Here is a 26,143-nt window from a genome sequence, read left to right as displayed (position 1 = left end):
TACAATTGATAAAACTGGGCAGATAACATTAGTCTGAAAACAAAGCCACTGTCACTCTACAGTATACTGTGCAGTACAATGTTGACTTTCTTAAACACAACTTATCTTACCTGGATCTTATTTATCCAGCATGCACCACGTTCTGGGCAGAAACACTTAAGGGACAGGGTGACCTTAGCTCCATTTTTGCTTGCTTCTCTGCAATACAGGTTGATACAATATTATAAGATTCAAGATAATGCCTTTTTAACTTGAAGTTATGTCTCCATGTTGTGGAATAATCTCCTTTACTGTCTCTTATAAAAACTAGAGGGTTGTGTGAGTGTGTTTTTGTGGATTATTTCTTAGAAGCAATATTACTGATTAGTTCTATTTTATGATAGAGTCACTTTTTGTACCTACAAAAGTATACCTTTTTTAACCTCTACAAGTGTAATGGTCTGTTGGTTCTTGATGTGTAGGGAGCATGGCAGAGAGGGCTGCTGACACATGTCTAATACAATGACCCTCAGCAGGCTAACACACGCTAACACTGGGCTTGAATGTCACTGAACAACTGTGTTCTTGATATTCTTGATCAAGCATTTTGGTCGTTATTCTTGAAAATGAACTAGAGATTCGTGGATTTTGTTTAGTTTAAAACATAATCTGTAATTCAAAGGCCCCATAATCAAATTAAAAAAAATTAGCAGTAGAAACCTCTGTCAGCACAAAATTACAGTTTGTAATACTGTCTTTTAATATATAGATATACAATCAAGTATTTGTGTCTTCTGTGTTCAAATTTGTCATCAGTAATTTAATCAGTTTCTAAATAAAAAGTCATTAAATGTAGTGTCAGTATTGTTAACTGATCAGAGGAAAAGAGAAGTTACTGAGACAAATTATGTGAGTTAGAATATCAGCAAATAATAGGTCAATGTTGTCCTGTTTTGCAACTTTCAAACTTCCTTTTCTTTCCTGTTTTTCTCCACTGCCTTTCCTCCTAATCCAGTGTCTGTCTTTGCAGAGAGATTTTTATTGCTCTAAAAAGTGATTCCTAGTTTCATACTAGAGCCCCAATTACCTTCTGTCCTATGATATATTAATGACATCAACCTTGCAAATTAACAGCAAGATTTACAACCACTGCCCATAAAACCTTCACAAGTTTATTATAGATGTTCCTACGACTGCTATTGCTTGTTAAAGCTCATCAAATTCAAAATTTGTATGTGCTGCAATCCCACATTATTAGAAATACTGAGTTATGGGACATGGTTCAAGTTCTCATTGTAAGAGGATGTTTTCTGTGCTAATGTAAACACTCAGCTCTCTGATGTCATTGTAGTGACACATTCATTTTACAGTTGTGGTGGTGGAGACACAAGCCAGGCACCACAACCAGACAAAATGACAAAAGAGGTGCACACACCTGCAGAGGGGAGCATATTAATCAAATGTGGTGTTAGTGTGGGGTAGAAGTAGCAGACAGAGGAGGCGATATGTGGTGACAGAAGGAATGTTTAGTCATCAAAGTGAACATGTAGCCAGTCGACAAGAGGAGGAAACCCAACCGCAGTGGACACACTGACATCATTAGCTTCCCTCTGTGTTTGATGCTACCTGCTGCAGCCCTGATGATGAGCTGGGATTGGCATCATGTGTGACTGCTGACTGCTGGAGGCAGTTTCATCCCTGATGTCTTCTCCTACTGTGTTTGGCTTTGTGTAGCACTGCACTGTGAGGCCCGGTGCCACTAGTCAGGCTGTCAGGCTGTGGACTGTGCATGCTTGAGTTTGAGTTCCTCTCTCTTGTTGTAATTCTCAGTTAATCCTCACCAGGTCAAGGCGATCAATCCCAATTCAACCTCCAGACTGACTCAATGGCCAATGGTGCACTGTAGTTGTGATAGTGCAATGTTTGGTGTGAACTGATACAGTGCAATGTCAGGCAGGCTGCTAAGAAGGACATTGGTCTGTTTTAACCTTCACTGTTCCTCTGCTCTTAACTCCAATCAGTTTATCAGGATAAGAAACGTGCTTAGAGGAGATAAGAGATAGCAGAGAAACACTAGCCTACGCATAGCTCATGATATGAGTGTGTTTTTTGTGTGTTGTGTGTTCTGCCTAGGGGTGACATTGTTGCTACTTGAGGTACCATTTTACGCAGGCAGTCGTATTAAAGTGCGCATTTTAACATACACGTGTGTTTGTGCGCATGTGCATATAAAACAGGGAGTTGTCATGTATAAAAGGCTTTTCCAGGCAATTTGACCTGTTCTGACCATTGTGTGTGTGAGCGAGGGAGAAACAGGGTGTGTGTTTGGGACCGGACCCCAACTTACAGCCAAAATTTCGGGGGCGAAGAAGGATCGAGTGGTCTGGACCTCCATTGATTTAGGAGAGCAGTCCCCTGTCACACCTGCAACCATGGATAAACAGGTAGGAGACCCTGCAGACTGGCTGCTGACCACCCAAGAACAAGTCTTTCATGAATGTGAATAAAGGGGCTTTTGGGCGGCACAGGGACATTAACAAAGATGGCTGATGGTGATGATGATTAATGTACTCCTATTTGTGAGGTGTCAAGATTTGTTTATTTACTACAAACCAAATGTGCATGTAAATGTATTTTATGTAAATGAAATGAGCTGTTTAAGGGGTCACTTATAAAGCACACAGAGCATGTACAAGATACAGAAAAAAATGCATTTGGTATGAATATCACCAAGAATGTCACTGAACAGATAGCTTTCCTGTATGAATGTAAGGATATTTTGCCAACTGCTGTGTGCATTTAGAACACGTACGACATGTTTGAGATGGATGGAGACATGGACAAGAAGAAGAAGAAGAAGATGAAGAAGAAGGAGAAACTGGAGGGCATGAAGAGAGAAATGGACATAGTAAGTAAACGTGGCAGAAAACAGCAGCATAGGTCAGGAAGCCATTGTGAGTGATGAGGCATGAAATGAATGGCAGTCATTTCAATTCATAGATCAGATATTAGATTTGTGCTGAAATGATCTACCTGAGATTTACAGGTGATTCTATAGAAGCCTTAGAGGTGCACAGTAGTGAGAATAATTAGCATTGGTTAGTGAAAAGTTGCAACCGACCAACTATGAATAAATGACCTTGATACACTCAGAGCTGCCCTTTTAATTATTTGTCGCCTCCTGCAGGACGACCATGAGATTACATTAGAAGAACTTGAAATGAGGTACAACACAAGTGTTTCCAAGGTGAGACATTTCTTCTATATTAACTTTCTTTCTATAATACCTTTTTCGGTAGCTCCTGTTGTTTTTGTTGACTTTATTCTTCTTACAGATTAATTTAGTACATTTATTCCCTTTTCCCTTCAGCCATATCCAACACCACTCATTTTTCCCTACGTGTGAGTCCTTTACGTACAAATATAATGATGTCTTTTCCCTGAACCCTAGTCACGTTCTATCTGTTCTCCATCCACAGGGTTTGACCACCACCTTTGCTCGTCAGATCTTGGAGAGAGATGGTCCCAATGAACTGAAGCCTCCTAAAGGAACTCCGGAGTATGTGAAGTTTGCCAGGCAGCTGGCCGGAGGGCTGCAGTGTCTGATGTGGGTGGCGGCTGTCATCTGCTTCATCGCCTTTGGAATTGAACTTGCGAGAGGGAACCTCACCAGCTTTGACGATGTGAGTTCTATTTCCGCATGGAGAGTTTCTCCTTTATTACACTGTGGAAAAAAACAGATCTAGAAGTTTTTGTTATGGTTGTATCATCTTTCTCACTCCAGCTGTACTTGGCTATCACCCTAATTGCTGTCGTCGTGGTAACTGGTTGCTTTGGTTACTACCAAGAATTCAAGAGTACCAACATCATTGCAAGCTTCAAGAATCTGGTGCCACAGGTGAGCGCACATAACCAATGAAAAAACTCCACACGTCCATATCACTGTATCACTTTCCTTTTCCATCACTCTGCTTTTCTTCATGTGTCCATCTCCTTTCATCTTTGCCAATCTTGCTCCCAATCTCCAAACACAGCAAGCCATTGTGATCCGTGATGGTCAGAAAAACCAGATCAACGCCAACGAATTGGTGGTGGGGGATTTGGTGGAGATCAAAGGAGGAGACAGAGTCCCTGCTGACATTCGGATCATCACTGGTCAGGGATGCAAGGTAGATCACACACATATACTGTTCATGCTGCTTGTTAAAACTAATGGAACATGCCATGATAGAAGATTATGCTCAGAGTTTGACATTTCTTTAATTTCCTATCACTGGGTCCACATGAATCAGTGCATCTTTTAACAACAAAACACAAAATGTCAACTGAAACACCATTATCAACTTAAAAACTGTCAACTTTTAATTATGCCATCCTCAGTAGGCTGGCCAATGTAACATGCTTAGTTTCTACATTGGGCGTTTTGTGCCCAGACGACAGCTGAAAACTGAATCACTCCTTCAAACAGTGTCATATTTGAGGGGCAGGTGTAGCGCAATCCACCATCCTACCCTCCCCACCCAATTTTATCCTGCGGCCATGTGATGAACTTTTTGTGAATATTCTTTGTGTGCCAGGTGGACAACTCTTCCTTGACAGGAGAGTCTGAACCGCAAACCAGGAGTCCAGAATGTACTCATGAGAATCCCCTTGAGACCAGAAACATTGCTTTCTTCTCTACAACCTGTCTGGAAGGTACAGTGACCAGCAAGCACATGCTCTATGTTTATCCAGTACATATCATTTATTTAAGTATCTTTATTCCTCTACCAGAGCTTTAGCCATAACATTTACCCTCATCTCTTCTCCAGGTGTTGCTACTGGTGTGATCATCAACACAGGTGACCGCACCATCATCGGCCGCATTGCCAGCTTGGCAAGCGGCGTCGGCAACGAGAAGACACCCATTGCCATCGAAATCGAGCACTTTGTCGACATCATTGCGGGTCTTGCGATCTTTTTCGGGTTTACCTTCTTTGTGGTTGCCATGTTCATCGGATACGCCTTCCTGGAGGCCATGATCTTCTTCATGGCTATCGTGGTGGCTTATGTGCCAGAGGGGCTACTTGCCACGGTTACTGTGAGTGAATTTAGAACGCTATGGTGTCTGGCTTATGTCTTTACCATCAGGACTGGACTGTGTGAATGGCTCAACAAATCTAGCACTGCTGTGTAGTAACCTGTCTCTGTGAACAGGTGTGTCTGTCTCTGACCGCTAAACGACTTGCCAGGAAGAACTGCGTCGTGAAGAACCTGGAAGCCGTGGAGACGTTAGGTCAGTAAGCCTGAACACCTCATGCATCCTGTTGCGGACTGTTTTGTGAGTTCAGGGACAGTCTGTGATATGATCTGGGAAATTTTGAACATGATTCTTTTATTTCTGGTCAGGTAACCCCTCCATCAGCTGTGCCATCCAAAGAAAATGTTTGGATCACATGCTACATCATCATCTCCACACCTCATGCAACATAATGACACAAGTTTAATACATAGGTATGTGTGTACACTGTGTGTGTTTAGGCTCCACCTCAGTGATCTGTTCTGATAAGACGGGTACCCTGACCCAGAACAGGATGACTGTAGCTCACCTTTGGTTCGACAACCACATCCACGCTGCTGATACCACTGAAGATCAGTCAGGTACACATGACGCACATAAACACAGCATTTCCTCTTGAAATCGATCAATATGCCATTGTTTTAAGCGATGTCAACTATTATGCCGGATTATCATCATTTCACATTTGAGTAGTCTTTCAGTAATCGTGATTGTGTGGTTTCCAGGCCAGAGTTTCGACCAGTCATCAGAAACATGGCGTTCACTGGCGAGAGTGGCTTCCCTGTGCAACAGAGCTATATTCAGACCTGATCAGGAAGGCATACCTATTCCCAAGGTACAAGTTAATCATCTAAATTTCACATTATAATTTTCATTAAAAGAATTCAGTTTCTAAATTATTACAAGAGCTGCTTTGTTGCCTTTGTCTCTTCATATCTCACTTTAACCGCCTCTCACCCAGAGGACCGTGGTGGGAGACGCATCAGAGACAGCTCTGCTGAAGTTCACCGAGCTCACGATAGGGAACATCATGGACTACCGTGATCGCTTCAAGAAAGTGGTGGAGGTGCCCTTCAACTCCACCAACAAGTTCCAGGTGAGCGCTGGAAGTTAGGGGCTCTACACCATCCTTGAATTGCTATAGTGTAAACCCGAACGGGAGTTTTCTACTGTGACACCAATGTCTGGTTTTATCCATCTCTCTCCAGCTGTCCATCCATGAACTGGAGGATCCTCTGGATCTACGCTACCTGTTGGTGATGAAGGGAGCACCGGAACGTATTTTGGAGCGCTGCTCCACCATTTTGATAAAGGGCCAGGAGTTGCCTCTGGATGAGCAGTGGAGAGAAGCCTTTCAGACAGCTTACATGGACCTGGGAGGACTGGGAGAGAGGGTTCTGGGCTTCTGTCACATCTATCTGAATGAGAAAATGTTTCCTCGAGGCTTTCAATTTGACACGGATGAGATGAATTTCACCACTTCAGGGTTGTGTTTTGCTGGTCTCATCTCAATGATTGACCCCCCAAGAGCCACCGTACCCGATGCAGTGATGAAATGTCGTACCGCTGGTATCAGGGTGTGTTTGCGTTGCCCCACATGCACACGAGCAGTTTGAATATTGAAAAACAGGCGCAGAATTTCTTTTGTATTGCAGAATCTTGGAGGAAACTTGTGAGATTTAGTTTTTTTTTATTTTCCCTGTCTCATAACTTTCTTATGTATCGTGGAACTTCAGGTTATCATGGTGACCGGGGACCATCCAATCACAGCAAGGGCAATAGCAGCCAACGTTGGCATCATCTCAGAGGGCAGTGAAACAGTGGAAGACATTGCCCAGAGGAAGCGCATACCTGTCGAACAAGTGAACAAGAGGTATTTGCATGACTGCTGTCCACACTTCGAAACAACACTCGCCTCTATGGCTGCCCATTGCAGTACAGTGTTCATCCACCGGACTGCTGGGTCTGAATGCATGCATGCATGCGTCTCTGTCTCTTCAATGTATTGTTGTATTGTCCTGTGCTGTGTGCGTGCAGGGATGCTCGTGCCTGTGTGATCAGTGGTGGTCAGCTCAAAGAAATGAGCAGCGAGGAGTTAGATGAAGCGCTACGGAACCATCCTGAGATGGTGTTTGCCAGAACATCCCCTCAGCAGAAACTGATCATCGTGGAGAGCTGTCAGCGTCTGGTAAACACACACACACACACACGCGCTTTCCTACCTGTGCCCTCTTAATCCTGCAATGACTGATTTCATTTCTCACACACACACAGGGCTCTATTGTTGCTGTAACAGGTGACGGTGTGAACGACTCTCCGGCTCTTAAGAAGGCTGATATTGGTGTCGCCATGGGGATCGCAGGGTCAGACGCCGCCAAGAACGCTGCAGACATGATCCTGCTGGACGACAACTTTGCTTCTATTGTCACTGGAGTGGAGCAGGGTGAGACCTGCGTTAGGCTCTTCGTTCATGTGATAACAGGCGGTCTTACGTGGAAGGGAGATCGTAACCCCTTTATCTGTAAAAGGATGTCTCTGTTCTCCCTCTTCTTAAGTAAAACACAGATGAAGAGTTAAAATACTTGTGTTTGTCAGATAACACCAGCACCTAAAACTCAAAAGAGCCCTTTGTTTTCTACATTTTTACACACTGATATCTTAGTGATTACTATATAGAGTAAAAGTACACATGATATTGAAACAGCTCTACCCAGTATTACTGATCAATGAACACTTTGTATATTTACATAGAGCATATTGAGCTATTTAGTTGAGTTGAAATGTGTGTGTGTGTGTGTGTGTGTGTGTGTGTAGGGCGTCTTATCTTTGACAACCTGAAGAAGTCCATCGCCTACACACTGACCAAGAACATCCCTGAGCTGACTCCATATCTGATCTACATCACTGTCAGCGTGCCTCTTCCTCTGGGCTGCATCACTATCCTCTTCATCGAACTGGCCACTGACATCGTGAGTAATTAGGTCGTTAGTGGCAGTTCAGCAGGAAAGTTTATTTTAATCAAAGATGATGATTTTGTCTTAATATTTTTCTTGCATGTCACCTCGACACATACTGGAATCACCACATACAGGGGTTTATTTGGTGGCATTGATTGTAAATGATTAATTATTATCTTCCTTTCTCCCCTATCTGCTGTGCAGTGATACATTATTTGTTTCTGTCCCATCTCTCCTCTAGTTCCCCTCTGTCTCTCTGGCTTATGAGAAAGCAGAGAGTGACATCATGCACCTGAAGCCCAGGAACCCTCGTCGTGATCGTCTGGTAAATGAAGCCCTGGCTGTGTACTCGTACTTCCAGATAGGTAAGACTGTCTGTGTGTGTGTTTGTGTGTGTGTGTGTGCAGGTGAGCAAGACATGCATATTGTATAATACTATGGTATTAATCTTAGTAACATTGAACTAAATGCTTAGCTCATATAGATACAAAACTGACAACCATAAAGGTTTCTAGTTCTATGAATACATGCATCGCCTGCCAACAGACCAGGCATCTGTCATAGCTCTTCCACTGTCACACCCTTATATAATAAAGCAGAAAAGACAATACCTCTAACAGAGTGCACCTAGAATCCCTCTGGAGGAGCCACTGCCTCATTTGCTCTCTGAATGGTGTTGCACAGCCATCGAGCTAGATTTCTAAACCATAACATATAATACTGTTTCCACTTCTCCTTTCTCTGTTTCAGGAGCCATCCAGTCTTTTGCAGGTTTTACAGATTATTTCACGGCCATGGCCCAGGAGGGATGGTTCCCACTCCTGTGTGTCGGCCTGCGCTCTCAGTGGGAGAATGTCCATCTTCAAGACTTACAGGACAGCTATGGACAAGAATGGGTCAGTATAGATGCTACATTTAGGCTCCTTTCAGACTGTGGACATGGTATAACTCTTCCCGTCTGTGCTCTCCACTGTTTGCAGACCTTCAGTCAGAGGTTGTACCAGGAGTATACGTGCTACACAGTGTTTTTCGTCAGTATAGAAATCTGTCAGATCTCAGATGTGCTGATCAGAAAAACTCGACGTCTCTCTGTGTTCCAGCAAGGCTTCTTCAGGTCAGTAAAGAGACCAATCACAAACAGGAATCAGTATTTCTTATTAATTATTAATTCTGTCTGTCATGTTAACAATAACACCTCCAGAGCAGAATGGGAAGAACAGGAAAACCTCCCATTACCCAACTTGAATTGCTATTCTGTTACATTTGTGTAAAACTTAAATTGATCTAATGCATTCATTCGGAAACAGAGGCATCCAGTCGTTGTGTTTCAATCCATTTCATATGGAAACAGTTAAACCTGAACTAATCTGCATCGTTTGGTTACTAATGTGCCTGTTTGCGTGCAGAAACCGTGTCCTGGTTACTGCCATAGTCTTTCAGCTCTGCCTGGGTAATCTGCTCTGTTACTGCCCTGGAATGCCCAATATCTTCAATTTCATGCCTATCAGGTAAAAATACACAGGGCCTCATCCACATGGTCACCATCTCCAATCAAAGCTCAGACTGGATCAGAAGGATGAAGCCGCCTGTGGTCTAATGTTATTTGTTGTGTTTTCTCTCCAGATTCCAGTGGTGGTTTGTTCCACTCCCATACGGCATCCTAATCTTTGTCTATGACGAGATCAGGAAGTTAGGAGTCAGAAGACATCCAGGAAGTAAGATTCTTTATTTAACATCCATTCATCAAACACCATTAACACACGACATGTGTTCAGTATGTATTCATCAACGGCTTGTCATCCATCAGGTTGGTGGGATCAGGAATTGTACTACTGAGACCCGAGAAGCTCTTTCCCCTATCCATCCACTCATGTGCATGAAGGCGTCACTCATGAACCAGAATGCTGCAAACCCAGAGGACATTACTCAGTTCACCATTCAATGCAGCATTCATATTTCTTTGTGATCTATGTATTTATAGCTTAAACTGTCTTTTAATGTCAAGAGTTGGCCTAAATCCTGAAATTACTGAACATCACCAATGAATAACTCGACGATTCGATGTGTTCCAGCTCTTTGTCTGCGGCTGCATTGTATTTGTACTAATAAAGAACTTTAAGACCGATGTGCCGGTTGTATCTGTACTCAGAGGCGATGTTTGCATTTGACCAGAACAGCATGGAATTCACATACGCAGACTTACTTAATGTTGTACTGAACATGGCTTGGTTTGGTTTAGGCTCAAAGTTGATCTGGCACACTAAAGTGTCTCATGTCTAAGAATATACAGTGCACAAAAACATATTTCAAAGAGCTTTTTGATTTGATTTCAATTACCCTCAAAGGAATTGGTGCTTGATGGATTGATGACAGCTAAACATGCATGTGGACATGACTAATTTCCCGGATGTTTAAGTTCAAACGTCGGGTTAAAAATTGTCTGGAAAATTACTGCTTGTATTATAAGAGCCATTTGAAACCATTCTTTAATAACCAAATTCTATTTAAAATGGTCCTGACATGTGTGGCACTTTGTGCTGTGCATTATGAACATTGCACATTATCCTTAATTTTAACTGTGCACATTAATATTAATAAAAGTTTAACCGACTAGAATTTTGGGTGCCGTCTAGCGATGGTAGCAACATTTAATTGACTAGTCCATTATAAATGCTGTATAATGAAACATTGATGAATTAAGTTTTTCAAACCAAACATACAGAGGGCCCAGATTTGATCTTTTTCACATCTCTTGAGCACAGAAAGTTTGTTTCCAAGATGAAAAAGAGCTGCTCTTCATAGTCCAGAACCAGAGTCAGAAACCAGATCTTTGCCACATGCAGTACATATTTTGTTTAAGAGTTCTCTCTTCCATAAACATCTCAAAATGTCATCTTTAACATTTTGTGATTTTAAGAATACTGAAATATGGCTCCAAAAAGATGCCTCTGCACCTCTATTCATTTTCACTCTTCACCACGTCGTCCACCTGTTTCCAACCTTCCTCTACTCAACCTCCAACATGATGATCTTTTTGCCACAGCCAAATAACCAAAAGTTCCTTCTTCTCTCCACATGCTCCTCTCTCACTTCACTTGTGTTTTCTGCGTCTGTGTTCTCTACTCAACTTTCCAGATGGCGATCTTGCCATCACGCCGTGCAGAGCCACTCATGACGTAGCGATCCTCAGCAGAGCAGAGCGTCTGGATGCTGTCCGAGTGGGCCTGCAGCTCCTTGGACACAGTGTGGCTCTCTGGGTCCATCACCAACACCTGACTTCTCAGCTGACCGTCACACTGACCTGCGACACTGCTCCGGCCTCGACAGCCAACCCAGATCTGAGGTGGGAGCAGCATTAAGGACATCGTGATGAGTGAAGAGGCGGGGCAAAGAAAAGGAAACCAGGTTCCACGAGAGTTACACAATTCACCTAAAAATTCATGACCACTTAAATTACAGGTGACAAAGCACAGCTATAGTTTCAAGTATACTGCATTTTTTATTCATATAACATTTGTTTTAACTTAAAGTGCTTCTGCTTTCCTTCTTTCATATAATAGAATAAAAATAGGTTTATTTTTAGTAACAATTGGCTTGCACACATAGGATGTCTGGAGCCTTTCTATTCAACTACTATGATTGCGCCCTCTGCTGTTCAAACAGAAACAATACAATTTTCAACAAGGAGAGGGAGTAAAAAAACCATGTAACGTTACAGTAGACGGCATCGCAGTTCCACGGCAGCATCGAGCCGTATTTATATCGCAATATCACAAGTTTTTATATATCGTTACATCCCTACTACTTTGCTTCCTCAATAAACAATGCCTGCTTTGTGTTCCCATAAACCACATGTGTATCACCATGCAACTGAAAGTGTTGAACACACATTACATGTACAAACAAGTTAGCACTCATGTATCACCTGGTCCTTGACTCGAATCATGCAGGTGACTCCAGAACTGCCAGGCAGGGAGATTCTCTTGGATGGACGTCTGTGGTTGTTGGTGTGCCACAGACACAGCTCCCCAGAGTCTGCACAGCCTGTCCACAACTGACCCCGCTGGAACAAACACGCAAAAACTGGGCTGAACCAAAGAAATCATACTATGGTTGTGGCAGGATATCTGACTGCTGGGGAAAGTTGTCAGTAAACACCTGAAAGTCTCAGTTTCAGTGGTTGCACTGACTCTTTGTTCCAGCCATATTATAACTGTCTAGATACCAAAGTCAGGGGAGCATTTTTTTTTGCCCTTTTAATGTCCTGCTGGCTTGCATTATTGTTACATTTACTAATTGACTGCCAGATCTGATCAAACAGCAGACCGAATGACTGACTTGTTAAACCACCAAATGGCTGCCAGCTTGCTTAATTGACACATTAGTTGATGATTGCAAAGTCACCTCTGGGATGACAATGAAGCTGCTGAAGCTACTGAGCGTGCTCCATAGGTCATCGGGAAGTCCCATCCTTCTTTGTGGTGTCCCGTTCTTTTTCAGTTCCACAATGCTGTCACCACAACCTGCACACAGACACACAAACACACTTCTGTTCAACAAATCATTATCAGGGTCATTTAATGTGCAGATGCTATTGGGTGAGTTAGGCATGTTCAGTTACACTATAAAACGAGGGTAACTGGGATACACAGACGATTGGGTACATTCAGCCAGTCAGCAGCAAAAAGGCTCTCACTGGAGAGCGAGAAATGCCACTGTGGTTTAGTATTTGAGTGTTGGTATGTGGAAGAAATTAGCAAATCAACTGTTTAAGAGTAGAGAATGAAGGGATTTGTGCGCACTTACAGCACCACAGTGTGCCATCGTGGATCTGTATGGAGGAGAGACGATCACAGCTGAGGTAGAACTGACGCTTCACTTTGAGACTGGCCGAGTCCCACTGCAGGATAGTCCCATCACAGCTGCAGGAGTATGTCTGCTGACTGAGAAAGACAGTTTGCTGCAGTGTGTCCTTTGACACATTTAGACTCGCCTTTATATGACTGCTTTTTAATGTTTAACCTGATCAAACTGACACCTGAACTGGAGATAATCATGTCTCTACCTGTTGTGCTCATCTTTGGTGTCCATTGTGAGTCCAGTCACTTCACATCTGTGTTCAGTCAGCTGTTTGTTGCAGGACATGCTGTGAGTGTCAATGATGTAGATGACCGAGTCCTGAGAGCCAATCCACACCTGCTCCTGGATCAATCCCACCATGCAGTTCTAAGCAAAAGAAGACGTGACATGGGGTCTCAGTTTGACATTCCTTAGAAATCGGTAGGATAACAGATTAAAAAACTGTATATTTAACAGTATTACGTATATAGGGTGCATCTGTAAATACACAGTATATAGGTACAGCACAGTATTTGCACTTGTTTCCATTAACTATGGTTAAAATTATTTCTTGAACATGCTAATTGTAACAACATCTACAGAAAGAGATGCAATGAAATTATTACTGGGAAGAATTTTAGAAATATATTAAGTTAAAACACTATATATATATTATTTTTATTTTTATTATTACATTTGAACAGTAGATAGTTCAGTTGAAGAATTAATTGTGTTATGCTAGTAGCGGCTAAAGCAGCCTTGAGCTTCAGCTTTCAGCCCCAAGTGACATCACTTGAGGATAACACTGTGCAGCTCCCTCTGGAGCCACAAAAGGCTTTATACATTGACACATGCAGTACTACTCCCCAAGACATCTGGGGACTTTGACCTAAAGACTTGGGGGGATGCCGACTTCAAACTGTAGCGGGGCGAACTGTATGGGAAACACTAATGTTTCAGCTGGATTGCAAGTTTATTTAAAGCAGCAGTAGGAGCTAACTAATACTAGTGAACAGGCTAAAAGCCATACGCCTTGCAGTCATAAACAACAGCTTATTTTCACGCACCTGACACCTGAGCAGCTAACTACAAAACTTAAATAACTGGCATGCATTTGGTGACATTAAAATGTTTCTTTGTCCTTCACATTATCATCAAAATGAATTTCATTTGATTCGGCATCAAAACGAATCAGGACGTATTCCTTAAACTGATACTATCAAGACCACTAGACCAGAGACCTTCTGCAGAGCTACATTCTCCAGCTGACAAAATTAACATTACTCTTCAACTAAGTTCTTCTCCAAATAAATGTTACTCCTAGCAACAGACAACAGCATGTCTGCTCTCACCAGCTGCGACTCTCCAGCCTGGACGCAGTCCTGCAGCATGGACCAGCTAGCTGCATCAAACACAACCACTTTACCTCCGCTGAGAGCCACCCACAGCTTGGCGTTCATCTCACCCGCTGAGTCACTGCAAGTCAACTGACCTGGAAGAAGAGAGAAAGCGACAGTACGCAGTAAAAAACATACAGCTCAGCAGGATGGTGGCTTAGTGTGTGGGAACACCACCACCGTGAAAATAACATCCACCACCGGCCACTGTTTCTCACAGACAGAACCACAGCACTCATACATCTTCAGAGGCAATGGCAATGAATACACAGAAAGAGTAAAAATTACACAGTTGACACTTAATTAGAATTTTATATTTTTCCAGACAGAGTTCAAATATTGGAGTTAGATTGTAAATAAATAAAATTAATACACACTCGCTACACTAGCATACATCTTTTTTTTGCCTCTAACTTGTGTCACTTTTTAAAATCTTGTTAATCTGTTGAATTTACTTCAGTGACTTAAAATCAGAGTCTCCTCAAATGTTTGGTTTTCTGTCACAGTGTAAACAAATAAGAGACTAACAGAACAGCTATTCAGCAAATAAGCAGCACAACTTAAGACTTATCAGTTATGAGGAGGGGTTTTCACTGGAGCATCTGTTGCCATACAAACATTTAGAAAGTGTACACATGCAAACACGCTTGCAGATGCATTTAAATATTAGGTCCTCATGCTGACACACATAAACCTAAAGACTCTAACCAGTCAAGCTGGGAAACAAGCCTCATTCACAGTTTTGATACTTCCATGCAAATTCATGCACAGAAACATGATGATATTTATGGATGCAAGAAAAAATGCTGGAAATATTTTTGTCCCTTTTGTCCCATCTGACCGGAGTCGCTCACTAGAACAGCTTAACACTTTTTCACAGCGGGTGTCATGTGACTTCAACAACCAGTGTACAGCACACACACAGCTATACAGCAAACTAAACAAAGAGAACAAAGTGTACAAAAAAATGTGACACACACGATGATGTCTGCGCTCAGAGAGGGCTTCAGTGTGCGAACACAGAACACATAAACTGATTATCACTACAAAGAAACTTCTTTTGTGTTCTGAACTGTAAAAGACAGTTAAAATTAACGAGATGACAACAAGGAGACATACTGTGTAAAACTAGGGCATTCAAAATGAGCAGTTCTGAACATGTAATCACACACTCCGTGGAGTGTTCCACACACTACCTGGTGTGTATAGCAGCATGTGTACAGTCTGAGGTTCAGCCAGGCCCAGTGATGGGTTGATCTTGTGTTTTAGAGTCTCTGAGGTAGTTTTAGGGACCATCATGGGCACTGATCAGAGATAAACAGAAAGAATGAATGAATGTGAAAGAGGATGTGAATGAAAAAGGGTATAAAGAGAGACATGGGAGGGAGAGAGAGAGAGAGAGAGAAACAGAATTAGTGCAGTACAAGTAAAATTTTGTTTGTGAAAAGAAAGAAAAAAGAACAGGAGCAAAAAGTGCAGCGCAAGAGTGACCCCAGACCTTCATGTTTGATCTTGTCAAAGTAGGCCAGCTTTGAGGCAGCAACTATGGACCTCTGGGTCTGCAGGCAGCCCATGACAGCATCCATCAACAGGACGTTGGTCAGAGCCTGAGTCATGTACTGAGGATCCTAAAGACAAAATAAATTAACTATATGTTTATTGAAAAAAACACATAAATATTCACATTTACAACCCTGTATACTGTGCACTGTCAGCAGCAGCAGCCAAGCCCACTAGAAGAGTGATAGTGAGGTCACACTTTCACCAGTCTCTGCAAAGCCCTCTGTCACTCATTCACTGTATTTAAATCCTATTTAACTGACAAATTCTTGGCACTGGTCGAATGTGAGCTCTGGTTGGCTCTATCAAAGTGAGTTTACTATTGTTGAAATCTCAAGATGACTGGTGTAAAAAGCATTGTTTTGCTCTGTGTGACGCAACACTTACACACTACAAACTGCTGCATCACTGTCTGAGACCGTATACAGTTTGACTGCGAGGCTCAATACTTGCCACCCATGACGTCACATCCTTTTTTGTTGTACTGAGGGTAAATGTGGCCTGGCTGACCAAAATATTTCAGGATCTCTCAGCAGACTCTGTTGTACCTTGTGTTGGTCAGCCATCTCGCGTCCAGCCCACATCTCTTTCACCACAAGGTTCCAGAGTTCAGTCTCTGTCTTCAGGTTGGCCTCAAACACCTCAGGCCTGCCGGAGGTCTGGATGCGAAGGGAAGGGATACGAACAAGCAGAAAGGAGGCTGAGGCGATCTTCACCTCCTGCACAAAGATGGGGGAGTTATTTGTTGATGAATTAAGACTCCAAAGAAAAAATGATTGAGAGGAAAGGGATTTAAGACACTTGACCTGTATGTCTCTGAACTTTGTGATTTCCAGGAAGCCCGGTCTTCCCTCAGTAAGTAAGAACAGACGTTTCTGCGTCATGGCAATTTTACCGACACCGTGGGAGGTTTTGACATACGACGACAACTTGTAGACGCACTCATTATTGTCGAGATGGTCTATGACCTCAGATGGTAAGTTGACGTCTTGTGCCTCGGCCTCTGTCTCCTTCCAGAAGGTGTAGAAGTCTCTGAAGAGTTTGGGGTCCACCTGATTTGTCTGGCCTAGGACATAGAGAGAGAGAGAAATGCAACTAGGTACTGTACAAGCAGAAAAAACACTCAAGACAAAGACTCATTGACACACTAAGGGTGACAAATGTGCAAATACAGGCTGAAAACATGCACATAAACTCACTGACACAAATAGATCAAATTAGTTCCACATTCAGCCTTATTCGCGTGACTAAATGAGTGTCTGACACGACAATTACAAGCCATTCTTCCTGTTGTTTGGCCGCTACAGTTTTGTCTCTTTCTTCTTCCATTTGACTTCTTCTTAGAGCTTTCTCAGTGAAACAGCTGTCTGGTGCATTCGAAAATGACAGTGATGAGACTGACGAGAGAGAACCAAAACAGCACAGATGTTTTTAAAACCAAAAGAACAGACTTTAAAACGCTCATTAGGCTGAGGGAAACTGCACAGTTGGCTGATAATTCTGTCCCTTTCTCGTTACATATTATCATTTGATCCATTGTTAATGCAAACATGTTGATTAGTGCAGTTTTGATGAACTCATCAATACTAAAACCTGCCTATAAAAATAAATAAATCAGAAAACAATTCTAAAAACAACTCCAAAAGTCTAAAGGAGGCAAATTTTATTTCATTATATCATTTTAAGGAACATAGTTTTTTTATTTATCTTAAGAAAATATTAATTTAACACTGATTCTAACCAAAATGGTAAGTGATCCAAGATTTAATAGTCCTCGTCCGGTCAGTTGGTGAAAATATAATTCACAGTATTTGTTCCCTTTACTTTACTGGCTTTGCTTTTATTTGTGGCAGGGTTCATTTTACAGTCTCTGTGTGAGAGGGAATGTGCTGTACAGACTGTACGTTATGCTTACAGAACACTAAAGGAGTGTAACAGATCATCTGGCGGCTGCTTGGTTCCAACATGTCAGCAAGAACCGATGAAATCGATTCAAAATCCTTTCATGTAATGCTGGTGAAGAAAATAATGACTAATAGTCACTTCTGAGTCCACCAGCTCATCTAATCAACACTACAGCATTTGTACGTCTGTCTTTCTAGACTACACGCATCAGACTTCCTGTCCACACTTACCATCAGTGAGAGCATCAAACAAACGGTTTATGGTCGCAACATCTTTAACAATCCCGCACTCCTGGACGCAACGCACAAACTCCTCCTGTTGCAGATGCTTTTGTGGCAGCTCAAACCTCTTGACATGGTCATCTGGCTGCACCAAAGGCTTCTTGTTCTCCGCCTTCACCTAACAGATGGAAAAAAAGACAAGATCAAATCCATCGTCCTTTTTTTGACCACATCATCAAACAACAAAAACTCCAACCGCCACTTCTACAAGGCGGGAATGAGGATCGTGCAAACTGACTGACCTTGAAGATGAGTCTCTTGAGTTCGGGTCGTCTGTCGGCTGCTTGTCTTTCATCTAGGTGCAGTGAGTCCACAAGCCATGTGACCAGCTGTGTGGGGAAGATGGCGGTGTCTGTCTTGTAGAGGTTCTGGAAATCGCACAGAGCATCCAGCCGCCGGCAACACAATGCGTTGACGAAACCACGCAAGAAAAAGAATCTAGAGAGGGAAAATGATTCATTTATTTAGCATTTGGAATCAAGAACAGTACTAGTAAATTGTTTTTGTGGAATAAAGATCAAGAAGAAGAAGAATGGGTGAGAGAAAACTGAACATCACAACTTGATTGAAATGATGAAGATGAATGACAGGGATGTTCCAGAAAAGATACAAAGAGGAGCCTCAGGAATAATAAAAGCAGAATACCTCGCCAGCAGAGTACGATTCTCGCTTTGGACAGAGAAGATGGCCTTGCCAAGCTGCTGGATCAGCTCACTGTAATAACTTTGGACAGAGTGAATGGACAGAGAGGCTGGGAAGTCTGGAAGTTTGAACACCTTTACCGGCTTAGGAGCAGTTCTGAGTGCTAGTAGACAAAGAGAGAGGGAGGAAAAGGCAAAAGGGAAGAGAAAGTGACAAGTTTTATCTTTCCCAGGTATTTCATCTATATCTTGACAGCATGTGCCTCTGATCTGCCTCTCCAGTCCCACCGGGGTCAGGTATGATGATCCTGGTCAGTAGTGAGTTTCTTTGGAAGTTGATAGTTTGGTCGTCTCCGAGGTTTGGAAGGCTCATCCCCAGTCTCTTACTCAGCCTGCTCTCCGTAATAGAGCTCTTTCGCCGGGCTTGAATCTCCTGCATGGTGGGTCTATAGACCTCAACCACAGCCTTCATCCTAGACGACACATGATAAAAAACATGCAGATGGAGATTGCACTGGTCATTTAATACCTTGCCTCGGCTGCAGACTTGAAAATGTTGTCAGTTGTTTGGCATAAACATATAAACTGTTTAACTGGCCCAGTAAACTCACTTAGTCGGTGTACCTGCAATGTGATCAGGTATGCATGTGTTCATGCATGTCCCTAAATGAAACTCTATGCATTTTCGGGATATATTTTCCTGGTCCACATAGCTAAAACTAATACAACAGTGCTGCAATAAATTTCTAAGATTTTGTACAACCTGTAGATCAACAAGAGTACACACAGATCAAGAGGTGAACTTCATGAATGTTATCATTTGATTTGAAGCTTTTAAAAACAGGTTTCTAACTCACTTCTGCATCTCAGAGCGAGTCCCAAGTTCCATTCGAGCAAAGTTGTCCATTTTCCTGTTGAGACGATCCTTGAGGAATGAATGGAACATGTGTGTCTCCAACACCTGCAACATGGCCACGTTAATTGAAGATGAGCACCTAGCCAAGCCACCCATGTCTGCTAAGAGATGTCAACTAATTTGTCCTATTTCAAGTTATAAAATAACAGAAAAATATCAACTGTTTACCAACTTAGTATTTACCTTTTTGTAAAAAAGCTGTTCAGCTGGCTCTCTGGTTTTCAGGAACTCTTTACTGTTAAACACTCTATGCTCATAGTTCAGATGACTGCCAACATCCCTGTTATATACATACACATACATATTAACAAAATACATTCTTTAGAAAACCATCCCATTAGATATCTAAGAAAACACAGAACCTGAATATGTTGACAATCAGTTCCAGTGTGATCCTCTGGATGTCGTGGTTGAGGCTGCGTTGCCACGCTCTTCTCTGTGCCTGCTGCTCCCTGATGTCAGCACATCTTGCACGGTGGCACTGATACAGGTCAAAATGTATGTTCAGGGACAGACACCTGCAAAAACACACTCATACTGTATAAACAAACACAAATGTACTCTTGCAAAGAAAAGCTTACATCTGCAGTCGAAAATCCATGTGCAGTTTTTTTAAAAGTCTGTTGTTTGTCTTTCTGTATTGTACTATTACAAATTAGCTGTAGTTTTTTTTATTCTTGGCATTATAGTGAGCACCTCTGTGTGAAGCAGTCTGCAGCAGCCGGGGGAATCTCTGGTAGGTCAACAGTCTCAGAACAAGAAGTGGAAACACTACCATTATCAATGTTGATGAGGATCAGATCATCTGTTTCCTGGATGGAGGAAGATCATAAATAAAATAAATCTTTCTTCTCCTTGTCTGCTAATTGCTAAGCTTCTGAATTAAACAAATAGTGTATATGACAGTATTTAACAAACAAAAAACACATTATTTAATACTACTTCTGTGATCTTGGGAAATTAAGTAAAAATCGCTGAACACAGCCAACAAGATATTCACTTAGAACTGTATCTCACACTGTATTTAAACTTGTTGAGATAACCTTCTTAATTATAGATTTTGTTAGATGCATTAATAATAAATGCCTATTTTCTGTGGCCAGAGACAGAAAAAAACCATTCCAACCAACCAAGCCTGAAGCACAAGGCTGGACACTGTCCTGTCCCTCTCACTCACTCTTTTCATCATCATTTCACAATCACAGAAGAATATTATGGATGAAAATGCGATGTACTGTTAATGGGTTTAATGTACATTCACCATGCAGCCCATTTTAACTAATTTAGAAGATCATGGACTCACAGCAGTAACCTCTTCAAAATGGCTGAGATGGCAGCCCATGAGGAAGGCAGTAGGAGCCATGAGGAAGTCCAGCATGCCTCTGGCCAGGACAGGAACATATGGCTGCTGCCAGGACAGAGGCTGGAGAAAAGAGGCATGGAGGGACAAAGTCAAAACATTAAAGGATGGATGGCTTGATGAAGGATTGTGGAGGATTCAACACTTTTAAATGTTTCTATGCAAGGCTGTTCTTAAATTGTTCTTTAAAACAAATTTAATAGCAAGTCTATATAATAAGTAATAATTACTATATTGTGCTACAACTTTTGTCACAATTTACATTCAGTTTCAACATCCAACAATGCACATTTTTGCGAAATGGCTTTTATTTTCTTGAATATCGACAGGAAGTCCCTGTTCCAAGCCTTTCAACTGATGACCTGTCATAATCCTCACGTAAACAACCATGTAGCAAGGATTCATCAAGGATTGCATCTTACTTAAATAAAACAACAGGAACTTGATAAAAGTACTTCTAATATCACAGCTAAGAGTTAAATTCAATAACAATCAACATTTAACACTATGGTGCCCTTTGCAGATGTTTTCAACCCACCTGCAGAAAAAGCAACAAGCTTTCTGCAACCAGTGTGAGTCTGGCCCAATCAGCAGAAAATAACACCACCCGCTGTTCCTGCAGTAGACAAGACAGCACCTAAAGAAACAGGGACAGAAATAAGGACAAAGACATATGAGAGTTTATGCGATTGTCCTCCTGTTTCATGAACACAAGAGGTGTGTGTAGTACCTGCAGTAGTTGCTGTGGCCTGAAGCAGAAGAAAGGCAGATGGAGGTCTAAGTCTACAGCTGGTTGGTCTTTGTCTTCTCTGGATGGTAATACAATGGTCAGAGGATGCAAGGTAAACATCTGCAAAACACACACAGCGTTCCAGTTTGTGTTGTTCTATCTTCTGTCATCACAGTCAAAGAAGGCAGTGAAAATGGATATATGTACACTCATGTAACAGTATTCCACCACTACCTATGGCAGTGTGTTATATCAGCAAAATAAACATACATACACACAGACACACACACACACCAAATGTAGCTGTCCGGGAGGGGGGATAGGCACCAGAGCCAGTTTGGCTGCAAACTCTTTCACTTTCTCCTCCATGTCTGATAAATGGCAAGTTTTCAGCTTGATTAACAGACTAACAAAGACAAAGAAACGGACAAAGAGATTGAGAGAGAAGGAGAAGTACAAGAAAGACACAAGAAGAAATTATTCTTAATACAGTAATTAGTGCAAACAATTAAGTGCAACAATGACTGCAAAACCTGTGATAAAAACTGTTTTGATTACGTTACAAGTCAAAATGTTTTACAGCAACTCTTAAAGATGAAGCAGCGGTGCTGTTAGCTTCTGTATGTCTTAGCACTCATTAACATCGAATCCAGCTAAACTCTACTTGGACAAAGCAAAACTCTATGATTCATGTTATATGGTAAAGCAAAACCAATTTAATAAGGAAGCAGTTCTGCTCAGTCCAGCGTTTCTCACCATGAAAGACAGTCTTTGAGAGCAGTGAAGTAAGGATACTTGGATATGACACAGAAACTGTAGGCAAAGAAAAGTTTAGAAAACTTGAGGGACCCAGCGCCGTTCTGGAAGGAAGATCTCCCTTCCTGTAAAAACACAGGCAAGATAGTGGACACCTAAGATGAGGTCTGTGTACCTTTTCAGTCTGGGCATATTATTAACAGGCTTGTAGAGTAAGGCACTGCATGGAATAGTATTACATTATTCGGGACTGTAAGTGGTGATGCTGGGAAAAAACACAAGCGTCAATTTACTTATGTAAACTGACATTTACTTGAAGTTTGAGTGTGAGCAACATATTTAATAAAGTACATTTAAATGCACATAATTACTGCTAATCTAAGTATGCATTCACACATAACATAATACATATAACAACATATGCAATATCATTCTCTCTCTTATTTAGTATTGAGGTAATCCAAAATAATGTTAAGTAATGAAGTTACATTAGTTTAACACTGTGATAAATGGCTCAAGATACTGACTACATATTTAAACAAGTAATTAGTAATTGTACTGGAATACATTTTTAAAGAAACCATCCCAACCATGGCTATTTCTGATTTAGGCATGGCCCTTTATTTATGCATTCTAATTGGTTGAGTTTCAGCAATTTAGGCCACCGAATCTTAAATTACTTTTTATCTGCATTAGGTTAGAGATCCTTTTGCATTATAGCAGTAAAAAGGAGCAGGGATTAAGGTTTATTGTGTGTGAAGTATGACTATGAATATTGTGTACCAGTATTGGATGGTAACACTGCATTACTACTCCATGGGTCTTGTTGCCAAAGACATCAGTAAAAACCAGGAAGTGGAACTGTTCATCTTTCTGTTCTTTGGATACTTGGAGGCCACCTGTTAAAAAAGAAAAACAATATCAAAACATGTTAAGATGTAGGCATGATGCACTTCAATTTCAAGATGTCAATTTTGCAGTACTTTATGGCTTTACAATATGCATGTAAAAAAATCAAGTATCTCCTTTTTTGAACCAAATTTCTCAGTAATTAAATTATGATGATTATTTTAGGGCTCACAGAAAATATTCACACTGAATTAGTCTGAATTTTTTAAAGACTTATCTTAATGTGGAGGTGTTCAGTGTTCATGTCACAATCCCCAGTCAGTCAGTTGAATAAAAAACATAAAAGGTGCACTATAACACTATATTTAAGACCAGGAAACGACTGCAACACATTTATTACCATCAAATTATTACAGAAAATATTACAACTAATGTCGAAATATCAATATTATAATGATGTGATCATAGCATACCTGTTGTACCTGATAGCAGCGTTAAACTTTGTCTCAATGGAGACTTGTCACGATTGTGTATGTGTGTGTGTGTGTGTGTGTGCGTGTGTGTGTGTGTGTGTGTGCCTGTGTGTGTGAGTGTGTGACTGTGAATGTGACAGAATTACAAATACCTGGGAAGCAGAGTTGAGGTAAGGCCATGAGGTCAATGTCTTTAGGAACAATGACATCTTCACTTCCTCCTCTTCTGTCTGCTCCTCCATCTGCAAAAACATTAAGAGTTAAAATAACATAAAACAAATATACACAAATCATCAATGATAACATGGGTAAAATTAATCCAGGGACAATTCAGAAACCTTGAGGAAACAACATGTCTGTAGCTCCACAGAAGTGTATGGATAAAAGCACCAGAGCAGTCAAGCAGGTACCCGACCTTGGCTGGGAGTTGCTGCAGCTGAATGAGGTTGTTCCCTCTTTTTCCTGAGAAAGGAACGCTGCCTTTTCCCATGTGACCTCACTACTTCGCTCTCAGCTTGCGATCTGGTGACAAAAGGAGGCGCCAGGACATGCAGTACCTCCGGCTCCAACAGGAGGTGCTCTGGAGTCCCATTATTGTTAATGGCCTGAGTGTGAGACAGAAGGGGAAGGATTGGCTGAACCTCTATTCATATAATAATTTGTTGATACATGTAAGGCATAATGTATAGTGAGCAGATTCCTACGGAGAAATAAACACCGTTGATGGATATGCAGCTTTTTATTTTTAATAATATTTTTGGGCGTTTTGTCTTGATTCAACACTGACGGTTGGAAAGACAGAATAGATATTTTAGTTTGCTTAACATTACTTTGGGCATTCTTAAAGTTTGCATTGATGCAGCTTCTTGGCCAAATCTTCCTTGAAAAAAAAATGGAGATTAATAGCTTGGTTAATAAAAAGATAAAGGTAATAAAACATGGGGTTTACTGGTATTCCTTGTACTCACAATAAAGCTCACAAATCATGTCAATAGTAGCAAAACTGAAATTAACCTCATATAATATATATATAGAATATATATATTATATATAGAATTACCACCTCGTGATTGTTTACTTCCACTAAGACAAGTTATAGTTCACATCCATGTCTGTCTACACTTATAAATGAAGTGCAGCCTTGAAGAAATTTAATAAAAGGTATGAAGTGCATTTTTTTTTTGTCGAAATGGAAGTAATCACTTTATTGTATGATTGTATGATTCCAGTGAGAAACATGCTGTCTTCACTTAGAGGCTATTTTCACAGAGGGGTACAGAGGACTTCGAGAGAGCTTTGTCACATGGTGCAACAACAATCACCTGAAGCTTAATATCATCAAAACTAAATGTGCTCCAATCAGGATTTTTGCAGGACATTATGAGGTTATAGTGAAGTTGACCTCTAAAATGTCATCACTTCATCATTTTAGCCAATGACACATTTCTGTAAAATTTGATCATAATTAGTGTATGAATTCTTGAGTTACGGCAAAAAATGTGTTTTGTCACAGTTCATCCTTGACTCTAATCTTAGCAGGATGACAGTCCAACAAAATGGACGGTCAGGGTGCATTTGGGGACAAATACCTGGTAGACCTCCCTAAGTTTGTCTTGCGATGCCCCTACCACCACACAGGCTTCCAGCAGAACAGGAGGCAGATGGTCCGCCATCACTGACATCAGGCCAGGGATACAGCTGGACCAGCAGAACTGGGAAGAGGGTAAACACAGACCCGCTGGACCACAACCACTGACAGCAACAGAGAGGTCAGTCAAAGAGAGGACGAAAAGTAGCCACAGAGTGACAAAGATACACATGAAGAGATACAGATTAGAGTTGATATAGTTCTCTCATTTTCATCTTTCTGCATGATATAGCATCTATCAGCTGAATAGCATCTATCAATCAAAACATGACGGAGTGGTTATTGCAGCACATTAACACTGCCAGTATTCTCATCAATAACAACTTCTGAAAACACAGATCTTGTAGGCCTTGCACTAAACTTCCTGCTGCTAATCTTGACTGGGATATTTAAAATGCCAACAGAGGGTTCCAGTCCACTAGAACGTACTACTGCCAAAAGTTGAACAAAGATGATAGAGACTAGGACCTGGGGGGACATCACTCTCTGACGGACTGGTCAGTAAGCACAGGTCGGCAGTTGGGACAGTTGGTAGGTGAAGTAGCATGGTGTATGCCATATGTGAGGTTAGCAAAGAGCATAATTGTGCCAGCTATGTTTAAGTCTGCTCTTTGGAGCAGACCGGCTGCACTTAAAAAAAATTCCCCAAAAATGTGAAACGCCCCCGTTCCTTGGCCACAGGTGGCAGATGAAAACACTACAGTGGGACCGTTTTACAGTGCTAAAAAATTCAAAAAGTCACATTTCAGAAACTCTGTAATTCTTGTTGTTCATACCTACGTGGGTAATGATG

General features: G+C 41.5%; 2 protein-coding genes across 2 annotated transcripts; one reads left to right on the top strand and one right to left on the bottom strand.

Annotated features, from left to right (window-relative positions):
- Window positions 1–1,392: 1,392 nt before the first annotated feature.
- LOC121609834 (potassium-transporting ATPase alpha chain 1) lies at window positions 1,393–9,831 on the top strand. Its single transcript, XM_041941541.1, has 23 exons — window positions 1,393–1,404; window positions 2,783–2,887; window positions 3,167–3,226; window positions 3,459–3,662; window positions 3,764–3,877; window positions 4,014–4,148; window positions 4,557–4,674; window positions 4,791–5,059; window positions 5,176–5,254; window positions 5,500–5,619; window positions 5,764–5,873; window positions 6,000–6,134; window positions 6,247–6,615; window positions 6,775–6,911; window positions 7,076–7,226; window positions 7,313–7,481; window positions 7,853–8,007; window positions 8,237–8,360; window positions 8,746–8,891; window positions 8,976–9,109; window positions 9,402–9,503; window positions 9,619–9,710; window positions 9,803–9,831. Exons 1-23 carry the CDS (start codon window positions 1,393–1,395, stop codon window positions 9,829–9,831), a joined length of 3,069 nt encoding a protein of 1,022 aa, XP_041797475.1.
- Window positions 9,832–11,114: 1,283 nt separating this feature from the next.
- Window positions 11,115–25,375, bottom strand: LOC121610804 (DENN domain-containing protein 3-like). Its single transcript, XM_041943089.1, has 27 exons — window positions 25,292–25,375; window positions 24,118–24,307; window positions 23,855–23,938; window positions 23,164–23,279; window positions 22,381–22,505; window positions 21,919–22,030; window positions 21,625–21,744; window positions 21,433–21,531; window positions 20,838–20,957; window positions 20,231–20,346; window positions 19,897–20,052; window positions 19,718–19,814; window positions 19,476–19,579; window positions 18,907–19,091; window positions 18,623–18,782; window positions 18,220–18,415; window positions 17,927–18,095; window positions 16,598–16,857; window positions 16,340–16,510; window positions 15,730–15,859; window positions 15,428–15,535; window positions 14,187–14,326; window positions 13,061–13,221; window positions 12,802–12,938; window positions 12,400–12,518; window positions 11,921–12,058; window positions 11,115–11,333 (listed from the first exon to the last, which is right to left on the bottom strand). Exons 1-27 carry the CDS (start codon window positions 25,373–25,375, stop codon window positions 11,115–11,117), a joined length of 3,816 nt encoding a protein of 1,271 aa, XP_041799023.1.
- Window positions 25,376–26,143: the final 768 nt, after the last annotated feature.

Source organism: Chelmon rostratus, chromosome 8 (genome assembly GCF_017976325.1).
Source record: "Chelmon rostratus isolate fCheRos1 chromosome 8, fCheRos1.pri, whole genome shotgun sequence".
Taxonomy (NCBI): domain Eukaryota; kingdom Metazoa; phylum Chordata; class Actinopteri; order Chaetodontiformes; family Chaetodontidae; genus Chelmon; species Chelmon rostratus.
Note: the sequence above shows the minus strand (reverse complement) of the source record. Positions and strands in the feature narration are given on the sequence as shown.

Bases quoted from the DNA above. Each gene is read 5' to 3' on its own strand.
- LOC121609834 (XM_041941541.1), top strand. The intron at 6,616-6,774 runs GTGTGTTTGCGT...GTGGAACTTCAG, and splicing joins GTCGTACCGCTGGTATCAGG to GTTATCATGGTGACCGGGGA. The intron at 8,892-8,975 runs GTCAGTATAGAT...CACTGTTTGCAG, and splicing joins ACAGCTATGGACAAGAATGG to ACCTTCAGTCAGAGGTTGTA.
- LOC121610804 (XM_041943089.1), bottom strand. From the start codon at position 25,375: ATGGCGGACCATCTGCCTCCTGTTCTGCTGGAAGCCTGTGTGGTGGTA. The intron at 20,053-20,230 runs GTGCTCACTATA...GTGTTTTTGCAG, and splicing joins GCAGACTGCTTCACACAGAG to GTGTCTGTCCCTGAACATAC. The intron at 15,536-15,729 runs GTCTGGGGTCAC...ATCTCTGATCAG, and splicing joins TGACAAGATCAAACATGAAG to TGCCCATGATGGTCCCTAAA.